Source organism: Helicoverpa armigera, chromosome 20 (genome assembly GCF_030705265.1).
Source record: "Helicoverpa armigera isolate CAAS_96S chromosome 20, ASM3070526v1, whole genome shotgun sequence".
Lineage (NCBI taxonomy): Eukaryota > Metazoa > Arthropoda > Insecta > Lepidoptera > Noctuidae > Helicoverpa > Helicoverpa armigera.
Genome location: NC_087139.1, coordinates 6,024,579 through 6,039,415, shown reverse-complemented (window position 1 = coordinate 6,039,415; position 14,837 = coordinate 6,024,579). Strand labels below are relative to the sequence as shown.

Here is a 14,837-nt window from a genome sequence, read left to right as displayed (position 1 = left end):
AAAAAGCAATAAAACAAGAAAAATATGTTAATTAAAATTTCATTCATCAGCCCATACTATCTCATGCTAAAAGTTTACTTTTTATTGGCTCATCTGGCGCCGGGCTAAGGTCACAAATCCTAATCTTTTTTATTGGAAAAGCGGAACTTTCTCAATAACGGACTCTACTGAGACCAGTGTCCGTGTGTGCATTTTGAGTATTTATAGTAAAACATGAGGTGTGTGGTGGTGTGCGTGTGTTCAGGATCAGTGGCCGGCGCGCGCGCACCTGCCGCGCGGTTCCCACGCCTCGCCGCCCGCGCCGCACCCCCGCGCTCGCCCTGACGTCACATCCACATAAACAACGCTCCGCAAACCCGAGCTTGTTTTGTTTTTTGACGACAACATTCACCAATATTGTAGAATATCATTATTACCTCATTTAAATTTTAGATTAATTAATTGATAAAAGTGAGCATTCTAGGACCCGTTCTATTTTTTTTTTATTTGGTTTACGAGTAAATAAGTATACAAAATAAAATTAATAATTTTAAGGAAAAAGAGGCGATGAAACAGATTCATTTATAAGAATTGCAAATACCTTCGAGATAAATTAGGCATTAGGTATTATCTGATGATGAATTAGGTAGTGTTTTTATCGTGATTATTTTGATCACGTATTCACGCATTTCCGCTCATATCATGTTGATAAATCTAATCGATCTAATTATTAAGAAAAAGTTCTTCCGTCCGTAGCTATCTGCTACACGTAAAAACCGTAAAAAAATCCTCTTAATCTGTACCTATCTACCATTCCTATTTATCGATAACGAGTTTTGTCCAAATATATTTTGACTTATCCAGTACCTACTACCTACTTACTTCTATTTTCAATTTTTTAGCCAGTCAGGATCAGTATTTTATTTATGAAGTTTCCGAGTCTGCCCGAGTCCCGGTGCCTCATTTAATCAATCAATTATTAGGTACTTACTAAGAAGTAACCTTTTTAGGTACCTACCTACTGTTACTTTTAGTTTGTGGCTTACTAAATACAGTTTTGGCTTGTTGGTATTTCTGGACACGATCAAAAACCCACACTGTGATATTTTGTAATAAAATTAGGTTTAAAAAGACCATTAATAAGCAATTAATAACCAATAATTAAATTAAATAGCTTAAATTAAATTATTTAAAATTTAAATTAGATATAACCATATATCAGGAATATTTAAATCATAAAGGTAAACTAGAGATTAATTATTCTATGAAAATAATGAATGGACTATTGAATTTAAATGATTGCTCTGCCCTCTATCGCGAGAAAAGCACATCATTTTAAATTTCACTTTGCTGCCACCTAGCGGCGTTCGGAGGAACTAACTGGCGAGACAGGCGCTTAACCGTGTACCAGCTTTTTCCGTCAACGATAGATGGCGCTGTTAGTGTTATAGCTTTTACAACGAACTTTCCTTCAGCTGAGCTTTTATATTTATTTAAATTTTCTAAACCAAAAACGTATTTTGTTTATTTATTGGTAAGTAACCATGCTATTTCATGTGATCGTGAAATATATGGGATTACAGTAGCTATAAAATACATTTGTTTTTGGACAATAAATTCAGTGGAAAAGTTTTCGTAGGCAGTTACTTGCGTAGCACTAACTTTTAAGAATTGGTTATTTCACAAGATGTTATAAAGTTCATGTGGTAATATTGTGAAAAAGTGTCTACAAACCTGTCAAGACAGAACTTACGATACCTACCTTATTTTTATTTCGCAGTGATTTTGGACCATCGTGCTTTGAGCAGTTGTTCGGTAAATATAATTTTAATCATTATGTAATAAATAGTTAAAATATATTTAGCTGATCAAACAAAAGCCGTTTACTTAGCGACCCTTTGCCTCTTGTTTCGAGATAATTAGGACTACATAGTACGTTTTGACTGTGCTAAGTATGTTTGTAGTCATTTGCAGAAGTTGGCAAGATTTCAAGTGTGTTTGGTATATCATAACGAGTCGGCAATGGATTTATTGCATTATAAATCACATTTTAAGGCACAAACTTTGGGATATGCAGAAATTTATTATTATAATTAGACCTGGAAGATGCGTATGTTGACGTTGCTAAAATAATTATGAAAATGTTTGTCAAAAACAATTCTCTATCTAATGTAGGCTTAGAAGAAGAGGAAAAAAATGCTCTTTTTATAAGTGATAAGATTAAGTTGACTTCAAAGATGTGCTAATTTATTTATACTAACCGGGGATTAGTAAGGACTGAAGTCATATCGATATTACTCTATATTATCGATTAGGTATACTCTTGGTATTTTTTGTCACTGATTTTTTGTCACATGATTGATAATATGTATGAACATACCTATACCTTGGGAAAGTTGCACTAACAAGCGTGTTATTGTCTCATCAAACAATTAGATTTAGTGGAATCCTATATTGATCGAAAAAACAAGTATTTTTTTGATAAATCATTATATTAATTTAATTTTGATCGGTCAATGAGCGGAATATTTTGACCATTTATCAAAAATTATGATTAGTGGCACGTGTACGGATTTAAGAATATTTTAACAATTTATTCAAGTTTTGACAGACGTTATCTTTATACCAAAAATGATAAAATACGCCATCCTATGCAGTTCAACAGCAGCACGTATTTAACGAATATAAAATTTATAACAACTGAACGCTAAAAAAAACCGAAGGCTCGATACTTATCGGGTTGAAAAACCTCCAATGGAGAGAGCCTACGTAATTTTTATTATTTAGTTGTATAAAATATGATTTTATATGTGCGTACAGTGACAAGATAACAGATTAGTATGCAAAGTATACAGTAGGCAGGAGTAGCGAGGTGACGAACAGGCCATTAGGATGCGCACGCGCACCCGGCGACGTGCCACGCATGCACCCATGTCTCCAACATAATAAAGATACACACAAAAATTAATAAAAATGGCTCTTTACCTGGTGTTAGCGGTATCTTGTGGAGCGGCACTAACAAACTACTCAAATTATGACCAATCATTTTATGAATGAATTTATCGATAAATGATTCGCTAATCATTGTGGAACATGAATGATAAACATTGGGAGGTACTTACGCTCAGCAATGGTGCAAAGATTATTTTAATGTTTATTATTGGATTTGACTTCATTGTTTATCAGCGTACACGCGTACCTACCCACTTAGATATATCTATTCATAAAAATAATATACATAATAAGTGAGATAATCATGATTAGTTCCAAGTCCGTGATCATGAATGTGATATTATTACTTAATATGCAGATAATGATTGTCCACAATACTTAACTGATAAAAACTTTCAAGAATAAGATTAAGATGTTGTTTTGAGATATAATTTGAAGAAAATCGTTGTCAGTGGGAAAGCACATCGTTACTTATTTTGGTGAAAAAATATTTCCCTAATGGAATATGGGAGCTCTGAAAGTATTTTCACCAAATGTGCCTTTACGCAAGCTCGTAGACATTAATTTAACACACATCAGAATACATATTTATGTCGATTATTCGAGTTCTATTGAAGGACAAACTAAAACTCTAGTAGTAACAGGTCAGCGTTGGCGGACAAAATAAAACAACATGTCGGCCGACTAGTCCGCTTGCGGTACCAGGCGCGCATAAGTCTTTCAGAGCTTTCGCTGCGCGCGCCCATTCACCAGCAACTTTTATGAATGAACCTGTAGTTGTGTGCGTGCGGCACACAGTCATGAACGCAGTACGTGTACACGTGTTTATTTGAGCCAACATGGTAGGCATTCATGAGAATTTTCTTGTGTCAACACCGACTCTGGCTTGGACAGAAATAGTTCGTAGCTTTGTGCTCGCAAAGTTGCAAACTACGCTCGCCATTCGTTTTAAATTATGCTTCGCAAGTATGGTGGTCTAAAACTTGCATGCTTGTGAAAACAGTACAATGGAAAATGGCAATTTTCCACGAGTTATTTGCCGATTTGCTTTGTGCGGCACGCTAGAGTCTATGGAGTAGAATTCTTCGCATAGTCACACAATCTACTCTCAATGAATGTTATTTTAGTCCCCATGACGACAATCTAAAACATCCGTTACCTTCGATAAATTTTCCCATAATTACACTCACAAAATGATAAATCAAATTAATACGAACTTGTCACCATTGATTACGGAGCCACCATATGACACGCAAGTGTACCAACTTGACAATCCACATGTGTCGAAGCTATGTGAAAATATTACTGAACTATATCGCTACAGAAATATCGACTTTAACAGAGAAATAATAAAGAATAAAATAGTATCTTTCTCTAAGACCAGGTGACATACGAAACTTGGTTTCAACTTGATCGAGCATAAAAAACCGCTTAGCACGCCATAATATAGAGTTACAATATAATGACCATTTTTATTATCACTATGCGTTCACGATTAATGGCTTTAAAGACTTCTAAATATGTTCACATTGAGCAAAAACTTGTCCTAGATATTTTTGTTTATCTTATGTGAAATAGTTTTGCGAAGCTTTGAGTAGAAACCCTGTCGCTCCTCTTCATCTCTTTTACTCCGTATCCCTCCTCATACTTCGAGCCGTTATGATGGATCCTTCACTGTTCGCGCTGTGAGGCTTTGGAACGCTCTGCCTCACAGTATACGTGACAGCACATCGTTAGATGTCTTCAAGAGACGAATTAAAGAACATTTCCTGTCAACATGACCTTATTTGTATGTATGTATTTATTTATTTATTATATTTTATGTTTTATTTGTAGGTATATATTTTATATTTTATGTTATGTAATTTCATCTCTGTTTTGTTTAATGTTGTGCACTTTAAATTTTCTCTTCCCTATCGCATCTCTCTATCGCTCTAAGGTTTGCTGTTAGAGAACCCAGTTCTGGGTTAAGCTCGCCTTTGTACATGTCTTCTCTGTGTCGTGTGTGTCTTTTAAATGTTTTTGTGTACAATAAAGAATAATAATAATAGAAATGCGGTCTTCTGAAAGAGTCGTTTGGAAATAAACATATACACATTTTCAGTACCAAACTACGGGTTATTTGTAAACAAACAAACTAAGCCCAGTCTATGAAAGCAATGACAGCCAACAATGTAGACTAGCCTAAATCTAAGTTCAGTGTTTGTAAACCAAACGTTAAATAATAAATGTTTTCCACGTAACCCAATGTAACTTTAGTAGTTATGCGAGTAAAGTATACACAGAGGGGCTCGTAGTTTTGGCAACATCCTGTATATGGAACAACATGCGCGGGAAATGGACACCGCAACATCCGATCTTGAGGTGACCACCACCCGACTGGTTTTTCGCATGTTTTTTACTGCATTTTTATGGATTTATTTCGATTTTTATTAAGTTTTTAAAAGCCAGTATTTTATTATTAATTTGACAATGCGTCCCACTCACGGTACTATCCCATTCACCATTGTTTCGGTTTGTCATAACATTTCGTGGTTTATCGATTAAAAATAGATTTTTATGGCTCTAGTTGGGCATAAAATGGGAATTTGCATAATAATCTAATAATGTCTAATGCTGTGCGTTATTTATCATGATTAAAAAATAAAACTTTTAGCTTACTAACGATGGCAAAAAATATGAACGTGCCTGGGAATTATGTTACAGGATATTTACTTTTGTGTATTCTACGTTCGAGTTTGATCAGAATTTTCGGAAAACTGAACAGTTTGGTTTCTGTGTGTGACAAGTGAAAATACATATAGAGCTAAATAAAATAAATGTACATTATATGAAAACTAACTACTGTCGCGAAAATTGTGACCACAAAAACCGCAATATAAGGCACTGTTCACACAACTATTTACTATGATAACATGAAACCGCAACTGTGCACACAAAGTTTATATTATGTAGTTGCATAATACATAATAATTAGTACATTATACATAGAGGGTTCGCGGTACCGTGAATCACTCGCCAGTTAGTCTGATAAAGCCATACAAATTGTTCCACTCTCGTTCCATAGCTATGCGGTTAGTTAGAACTCTGATAATACATGATAACGGACTACCGACAATTTGTAATTTCATTATTATCATGTACTAACGTTTTCACAACGAGATGTTTTATTTAGGTCTTGTTACAATAAATAATTTTAATATTTCCATCAACGTTCTGTTATCTAAGTTTTAAATTAAATGTTTGCTGTGTGGACTTTGTTTAGTGATTCTGAAAATAATAGTGATATTAGGTAGATACACTATTATAGCATTTGTTCCCAAAAGTAGTTCTAGACTTTTCTGAAACGTAAAGTGACATTTTTCGGTCAATTTTAGGCGTATCAACAGCTCTGTATACAAACACAGTTTGAGTAAGATTCATTGAAGACTTCGCCGTGGGGCTTAGCTGTACTCTGTCATTCAATAATCATTTCGATATCAAATAAGCGTATTAGTATTATACTTAGTACTTATCAACATATTTCCGAGAAGGTTCCTTCGAGGGTGGCAATACGATCCGCGTTTCGATTAATGTTATAATCTGTAATTATCGCGGGCAGTCTTGCGACGCGCCGCACCGAAGGAACCGCTCATATTACATCCGAAGGAATTAATTCAGGTCCATGCCAAAAATCTTTAAGAAATACCCAGTATATAAATCCTTCAAGAAAAAATATTTGAAAATTTTGTAGTCATCAAAGCAAAATGAAAAAAAAAAAAAACGTGCTTCACTTTCATAATTTGAATTTAGAATGCTAAAAATCTGTATAGTTCTTTGTTTATGATTATAAGCTGATCAACGGTCATCCATTCAGACGAGGTTCCAAGTTTTATTAGATATCATTGGAGGAAAATCCGGTACAATATGCATTTGCGTACCTAAACTTATACAAATATTAATGAACCGTGACAGATTTTCCCGGATGACTGTATCTGAATTCCGGTTTTAATTAATAGATTGAAGAATAATTAAGCATGTTATTTTTGCTTTATTTTGAAAACAAGCTCAGTGATAAACGTAGGTACATAGGTACACACAATGTAGAGTTTGCGTTCATTCATGCAATCTTGTTATGTTTTTTCAGTGAGGAAAATCCATTTTACAAATATCTAAAGTAATCGTCTGATGTTTCTTTAATTTGATAAATACCTACATTGCTATCATTCCAAGAACAATTTGATAGATTTTTGATAGTCGGTTTATCGGTTGTAAAATTGGGAAGACTTCCCTAGCTTAATTGACTATTGTATTGCATGCTTTTCCATTTGGAAAATGACACTCCTCATATGGATGAAATAAGTATGAATACAGTTCTGTGGGGAATCTTCCTACTCATCGGGAAGTCCCATACCAAAAACAGATATGATTAGGCAATGGGTACATAATAATCATAGCTTAGGTACCATTGTTCAAGGGAATCAAAAACTTTAAGTCGTGGAGATAAAGGCGATATTCCCGTGAAAAATTATAAGACGTCTTTGTAGCTTTGCAAACCTTTTGTTTGACTTCGCAAGAAACAAAAAAACTACGACCAATGTTTACAAGAGCCCAAGTTTATTCAGAAAAGTTTAAAAAACAGAAAGGAACACATTAGTTAAAGACTATTTATGCTTTGAAGACGATTTGAATACATCGATTTACCTCACGTGTTCAGATATGTGGTGTTCCCACGTCGAGAAAACAATGGGCCCGTATGAGCCCACCCTGGAGGCATCGCTACTCTGGGGTCAATGCACTCGCACACATAATTACTGACGTGCGAATATGGGGGACCTGATTGAGCACGTAATTAGGTCACTGGCATCTGTCACGAAGGCAATGACCAGGTGACAGTTTTATCACTTTTTTAACAGACTTCTCAAACAAAAGAAGGTGGCATGAATTCAAAGGAAGAATGTATTCTTTGGATATTGTATTTTTATCATTTATTCATTAATTTATTATTTTTATAATCTATTTCTACAATGTACACACTATACATATATACAAACTTAAACTAATTATCTTTATACAAGGCTAAAAATAAAATACTATATACAAAATATATATAAACATAAAACATAAAATATAAAAGAGCATCGATCAGGCGTCGAAGTATTCCTCCGCATCACTGTCCTCCGGAAACGTGCCCAGAAGACTGGCTGCATTGCCACGTTGAATGGCAATGCTAATTCTTTGTCCGAAGAATAAGCCAGCCCTCTGGTCACGCGAAGCGTCGACAAGCCTTTTCGCGATGTCCTTATAAAGTAACCGCGAACTCGGGCCCCATGGTCCGAGCGTTTCGACCCCAAACGGCTCAAAAGTATAGTTCCCAATAAGGTTACTATACTTGCGCCGCTTGGTGGTCTCTGCAGAAGCAGCAGCCGCACCAGCATGACCTGCCGTGCAGGGAAGATGCGATGGCGCCAGGGTGTCGACGCACGTTGCATCCCACACCAAGGGCCTACCCAACTTCCATGGCAACAACGTCATACCATCAGGCCTCTTTCCATCGTCACGTACCAGTCCATTAGGCTCTAACACGGCTGGCACGCCGGCGGTGGAAAGAGCACGACGGATAATGTCGTTAATGCTGGCATGCCGTGCAATACGACCAGCACTTCTGCAGCACGACAGACCATGGTGCCCGAGGCTGTCGACGGCTTCACCGCAATGGCAGCGATGCGGAGCAACACAGGAGCGCCTAACCGTAAGCATGTAGCGATGCGGAACGTTGTGTCATCCAGCATAGTGCCTATGCTAGATGACGGGATCGCCTGTAACCAGAGGCCCGACTCCCACTCTCCCACAGCCAACAAACGGGCACGCTCAGCAGCACTATTACACGTATTTAATAGATTATTCCGTATAGTGCTACAGAGCGGCCCGTCCCATTGTCTCTGAGAGCAGCGGTTGCCGGGCAAATCCGTATTGGGAGTAGCCATTTTCCAGGCATCCAGCGCATCGGTCAAACACGGTACTTCAACATCAACCAGTGCAGAAGACGACAATATCTTTCTGGTTAATGTATCAGTACTGTGAACCGAGGAGAGGAATGCCGGTAAACTAACACTTGAAATTTTGCGGACGCCGAGACCTCCCATGCGTATTGGGAGTGCAGCTTGCTGCCAGGCTCGATCGTCCAAGGCCACATTGAGGATGGAGGTGAGGGTGCTTCTGATAATTTGGTCAACTTTGTCCAAAACTTGTGGGTGCTTCCATATATGTGAGGAGCGAAGAATATAAGTAAATTTTGGTCCAAAACAACAGTACCGAATCAAAGTGAAGGCCGAATGTTTATTGATTTTGTATAATCTCTCTGAAACATCATTAAAATTTTGAATTTTCTCGTTAATATAACTGGTGAAGGACTCATCGAGAATAGGTGATCCCAGGAGGCGAAGGGAACTTTTTTCTAGTACTGTCAAATTTGGAGCTATGGATTGGAACTTCGAAAAGACTTGTTGGTTGTTATCAGGGATGAAGATTTCACATTTTGATAAATTTAGTTGTAAGCCAATGGAGTCGAATTTTTGTATTAAAAATCTAAAGTCGTCAGCTACAGTATCTGCGTCGCCTCCTAGGATCCCATCATCGAGGTACCACACATTAAATTTAGAATTTAGCTGTCGAATAATAGGGTTAATAGCCAAGCTGAAAATGGCAGGCCCCAGAGGATCACCTTGTTGACATCCGACGGCCGAATCTAGAACTTTGTCTTTATAGAGTAATTTAGTTGAATGTCTATAACACTGCCAAAGAAATTTATATAATTTTGGAATTTCATTTTTAACTTCCGTCAACAAGGTATCTCTATTTACGGAGTTAAAGGCGTTCCTAATGTCAACCTTAAGGATGACCTCGCCTTTCCCGCTATTTACATACGTGGAAAGGGCGTGTACCGCAGCCTCACAACCCCCCTTCGAGCCAAAACCTAGTTGTAAGGGCTGAAATTTGAAATTCTTTGGTGGAGAACGTATTTGTACTTTTTAGGATCATCGCCCTTGTACTAATTTTAGGGGTTAATTGGTAGCTCTATATTGTTTTATTCAAAACCAAAGATAAGATTAAAATTATTTATGAATGTACGTATATTATGTGATTTATGATTTAATAGTAGGTATTATATATTTTTAGGTGTGACGTCTTTCCAGTTAAGCCACTCGTGTATGAATTATTTTGTTATGCCATTGTCAGCCGGATATAAAAAACGACCTATATTTATCGGATGATTGATAAAAGAGTTATAGATAGTAAGTAAATGTTTTTTTGTAAATATTCCAATGAAAGAATGAATGGATAGTATGAAAATCGATATGGCTTGAAATAATGTTATTTGAGATATGACGGCAGATGGAAGAGTATGGAAGGAGAAAACTCTCTTATAAAATTAAGTAGAATAAACGCAGGATGATGATGATGATGAGTCCTATTCCAATGCTTCCTAGTGTAATAACTTCGGCTAGATTGATGTCCCGTGTAAATGTCGTGCAGTTTATGTAGATATATAATACCTAATGCAGGTCTGTTATGGACGTGGAGAGCTAATCTGAAAGTGCACCGATGTAACGAGGATGCGGCGTATTATCCTATTCACCTATTTATTAATACGTGGTACATAGACTATACCTCCCGTGGCACGTAACAAGCAAATGACTCAATTACTATCGGTTTTGTAGCCCCCTTTTTGCTAGTGCTTACCTATATGTACTAGCCACTTAGACAGGAATTTTTGAAGCTGTGAAACAACTACGCAATGGATGCACGTTTTCCAAAACCTAAAAAACTACTCCTTCAATATTAAGAAATTAACCCTGTATATTATTCTGTATTCATTTTCATTTTTAGAAAGAACATGCCAGTTTATGCCGCATTTGAAAATTCTTCTTGCAATAAGAAACTACGTATACTTATCTTTGTATTTAAGGAAGTGCTTCACGGGGATATGAGACAAGTATTTAAGTTTATGTTTACTATTCACTATAATGTAAACCTAATTTTCTTTTGACACTTTTCCTCTTTATATCGATGGCAACTGAAAGCGTCGATGCCCTTTGACCATTTAGATATACCTAAGATAACTTGTCTTGTTTCAAACACTACAAACTATCTAGGCAAATAAATCTTGTAAGATGGTTTGCATATAAAGATACTTACTAATTTACAAAGAGATAGTTACATGAAACTTCAAAATCAGTTTGGGTATTTTTTTTACTTTGAGGCTATTCAACAGGACAAATTTCAGTCTTTATCTTTGAAAATTTGCACAGACCTAACCTAAAATCGAACGTGACTCCTCGCCGTTCTTCTTATAACAAGACGAGGATCAATTCCGGCGGAGGTTAGCAACCAACTGCAGGATGCCTGGCATTGCCGGAGACTGCAGACGCGAGCCAGTTCCGCTCCTCACTGATTTACCGGAGGGAACGAGCCTAACCTTCCACGTCAGGATAAAGTCGTTAGGCTAAACGATAGGACTTGACACTTGACGGATCCACGGACATTCTTTGAGGAGTGTTTTGCAACGGTGATGGGGAGATTTTGCGATGCGCATTTGTTTTTTGGATTGTCGTGTGTATGTATGTGTGTGCATGTGCGTCTGTGTGTGTGTTGTTACTGTATTGTTATCAGAGTGAATCTAGTAGGTACTATCAGTCAACTCGAAAGTTTCCATATTAAGACTGAATTAATTTCAAGGCCGACTTCAGTAAGTCTTTGTGACTTTTCCTACAAGTTATCATGGTAGATATCAATGTAAATTTTAATGTTGCATTAACGATATGTTAACCTCGTTGTAAATACTTGCTATCAATTAATGCATTATGTACTTCCGCTCCAAATTGCTTCAAGAAGGTTAAATAACATCGATATACCCAGGCTGTGACAGAGTTATTACGTCCCTTAGACTAAACCAATTATTGTGAAAAAATGACTCGTGAGTAAAAAAAGTTACTTAAATTAAAATAATCTGAAATTCAACGTATTCCGCAAAAAATGTGTCAAGAAAAACAACACTTTGGCCATATAGTCAGTATTGGTATTTCCTTTCAAGATAGTCAGCTAAAAACCATTGGCCGTATCTCAAAAAAAAAAATTGTCATAAACGAGTTAATAATCTTATATCACCAACATTAAAAATAGAATTATTCTAGAACTTTCTAAGTATACTTACCTAAAGAAGCCTCAGGGTCGGACAGGTCGGAGAGAGAAGGCACTTTCTGCATCGCGCGCGGTTCCTCCGCCTCCGGGGGCTCGGTCTTGATGCCGTCGGCGGCGCCGCCACCCTCATCGCACTGGAAATTATTTATTATGAGTTAAGGAAAATTCTAAGATAAATGTGTTGAAGAGCTTAGGGAAGAATTATTGATATTTCTACTCAATGCCTTATGGCTCAGTCGCTCATTGTAAAACACTGGTACTCAGTTGCATCTGGTTAGACTGGAAGCCGATCCCAACGTAGCTGGGAAAAGGCTAAGTATTTCAAACCAACAAACCGTTTTAAAAGTATTCCTGTCTAATCTTATTACATGATTTACTGTTAACAATTTTAATTTCATTGGTTAACATTTAAGATGAAAATGGAAAATTAAATCTATATCGTCAGTCTGCAAAAATACAACCTCTTACAAATGATTAACATATCGACGTTAGCGATGACTAAATGGCAGCAATAAATCAAATACAGACAAGACTCCCGAATCAGCAAGTAGGCTTTTAAAAACCTTGTAGTGTCCAACAAAAGAGGATATTATTTTATATAAGGTGGCGGGCGGGCGGTGATGGCATCGCGGGCGCAGGCCAAGTAGTATGCCGTCCACACACCACCACTTCCGTTCGCTGTTCGGACATGCGTCGCTTAAAAAAATATTCACAGCACAATGCCTCAAAAGATCCTTTGATCTATGTTCATTCTTATTCAAAAGAATAAAGTCTATACGATAAGAAATAAACTTCGACTAGCGTCAAGGTTTCAAATTGATGTATTTTTAAATAGTTAACGCAATTGTTGGGTGGTGTTAAAGTTATTTTGTGGCGTGTATTCTGCTGATGGTCTAATTAACACCGATAGAGAGAATAGTTTTTCACCTCTCTATGTATGTGATGACTGCCCAAAAACAGGAAAAATACTTAGAACTATGAAATAAGACAAAATCGCCGGCTTGAGGAAACATAACTAATGTTTAAAGCTTTTCATTCAGAATTTTGCGGTTTCAATAATTATTTTATATAAAAAATGGTTTCTATATAATATTTCCATCTAGGCAAACAAATAAAATCACGTAATTTCAAATCAAAAGCAGGACTTTTGCGCGTCCCTATCTGACCCTTCTCAATTGAATATCTCGTGGCCCATGACACGACTCCTAATCACAAAGTATATCAATATGGTTCAATAAAAACGTCAAAATCGAATCAGAGTGCCCCCTCGAGCCAATCAACTCCGTACGATGGGTCTCTATGAGGCCCTGGAACATATTTACTGTACCTCATAAATATGATAACAACTATGTATTGTACATATTTTAAGACCATTTAATAGTAGGTATTCAGAAAGGAGCAATCTTCTACTTTAAATCCTTACCTATATTTTATAGTTATAGTTTGTCTTACCTACAATAACTAATTTTGAAGGGTTATAAAAATAATTTACATCTATAAAAGTTAATTTGAAGACTGCTTACCATTGTGCATTCAATATCAGCAAACAAAGTGAACAGTAAGCTAATTAGTCTACCGTTACGAGTGCTAATTACCCGACAGTTGAGTGTGAATTTCTGAATAAATTGTAATCAGTACTTAGTAGCCTTAGTACTAATAATCTTGAATATAAAGTGGCTATCAATGCGAACGCAATATCTATTTTTAACTATCTCGTAACGTTCTCAAAGTGTTCAGGAAGTATGTAATAGATTTTTGACAGGAAATTCTAATTTTCTAAATAACTTAGACATTAACGTCATAATAATCATTTCTATAATTCAGTGTGAGACTCCTTAATTAGGTGTCATGGAGGACGAAATCGTGACATCTTACTTCTTAAATGAATGCACATGGCAGAATAATGAATTCCTTGTCCATTGAGCCGTGCCCCTTGATTAACCCGTAAACACTCACGGGGTATTTTGGTTCGGTTCAAAGTGTGGGGTCGGCTCACCCCTATTTTGTCTTGGCACGTGATTACCGATATTGGAGGGCACGATCCCAATTCATTCGAACACCTCTTATTATCCGCCTGACGATTGACGCACGGCAGACAACGTTTTTTCTTTCGCATTCATTTATTAAAGCTGAGAAACGAAACTACATATGTGATAAAATGACATCAATTAGCTTTTAATTTTAATAATAGCAATAAATACTGCTAATAAAATAAACTCCAAAAGATCCAAATGTTAATTAAGAAGCTATTAAAATTAATTATGTACATTTGATGTCGTGGTCAGATTGGAGTTGATTATTTTTTATTTAATCAAAAGCTTTCGTGTTCGTTACAATGTTGGTAAGATGGTTTGCAGGAAAAGGGGACAGTGTGTGCTCAATCACTGGAGCGTTCAAAGGGGTCCGTATGGCTGAGGTTTCTGGGTACCATTATTGCGTTGTAGGACGATAAGGTCAAAATGACCACGTAGCTTGACAGCAAGGGTTACAATAATGATTAGGAAACTTTTTATAACACGTAGCAGAAAATAATAAGATTTAATTCAAAACTCTTCTTGTATAAAAACTGTTAATGACTTTAAATTGCCACCACAGCAAAATTCAAATTTCGAACACAAGAAAAGTAAAACAAGATGTAAATAACTTATGGTTGAGGTTAATTGTCAATTTGTCGCTCATTTATCGTTGAAGAAACGTGTGCGATGTCAAGATCTTGTCTGCTTACA

General features: G+C 36.5%; 1 protein-coding gene across 4 annotated transcripts in view; it reads right to left on the bottom strand.

The window, feature by feature from the left end:
• LOC110373496 (ETS-like protein pointed) overlaps positions 1–14,837 on the bottom strand; it is a 122,960-nt gene that overhangs the window by 87,946 nt on the left and 20,177 nt on the right. For all 4 annotated transcript variants that reach the window (XM_021330779.3, XM_021330778.3, XM_021330775.3 and 1 more), the window contains exon 3: positions 12,125–12,245. In XM_021330779.3, coding sequence (XP_021186454.1) covers positions 12,125–12,245 — 121 coding nt within the window. The remainder of the gene's footprint in view (positions 1–12,124; positions 12,246–14,837) is intronic.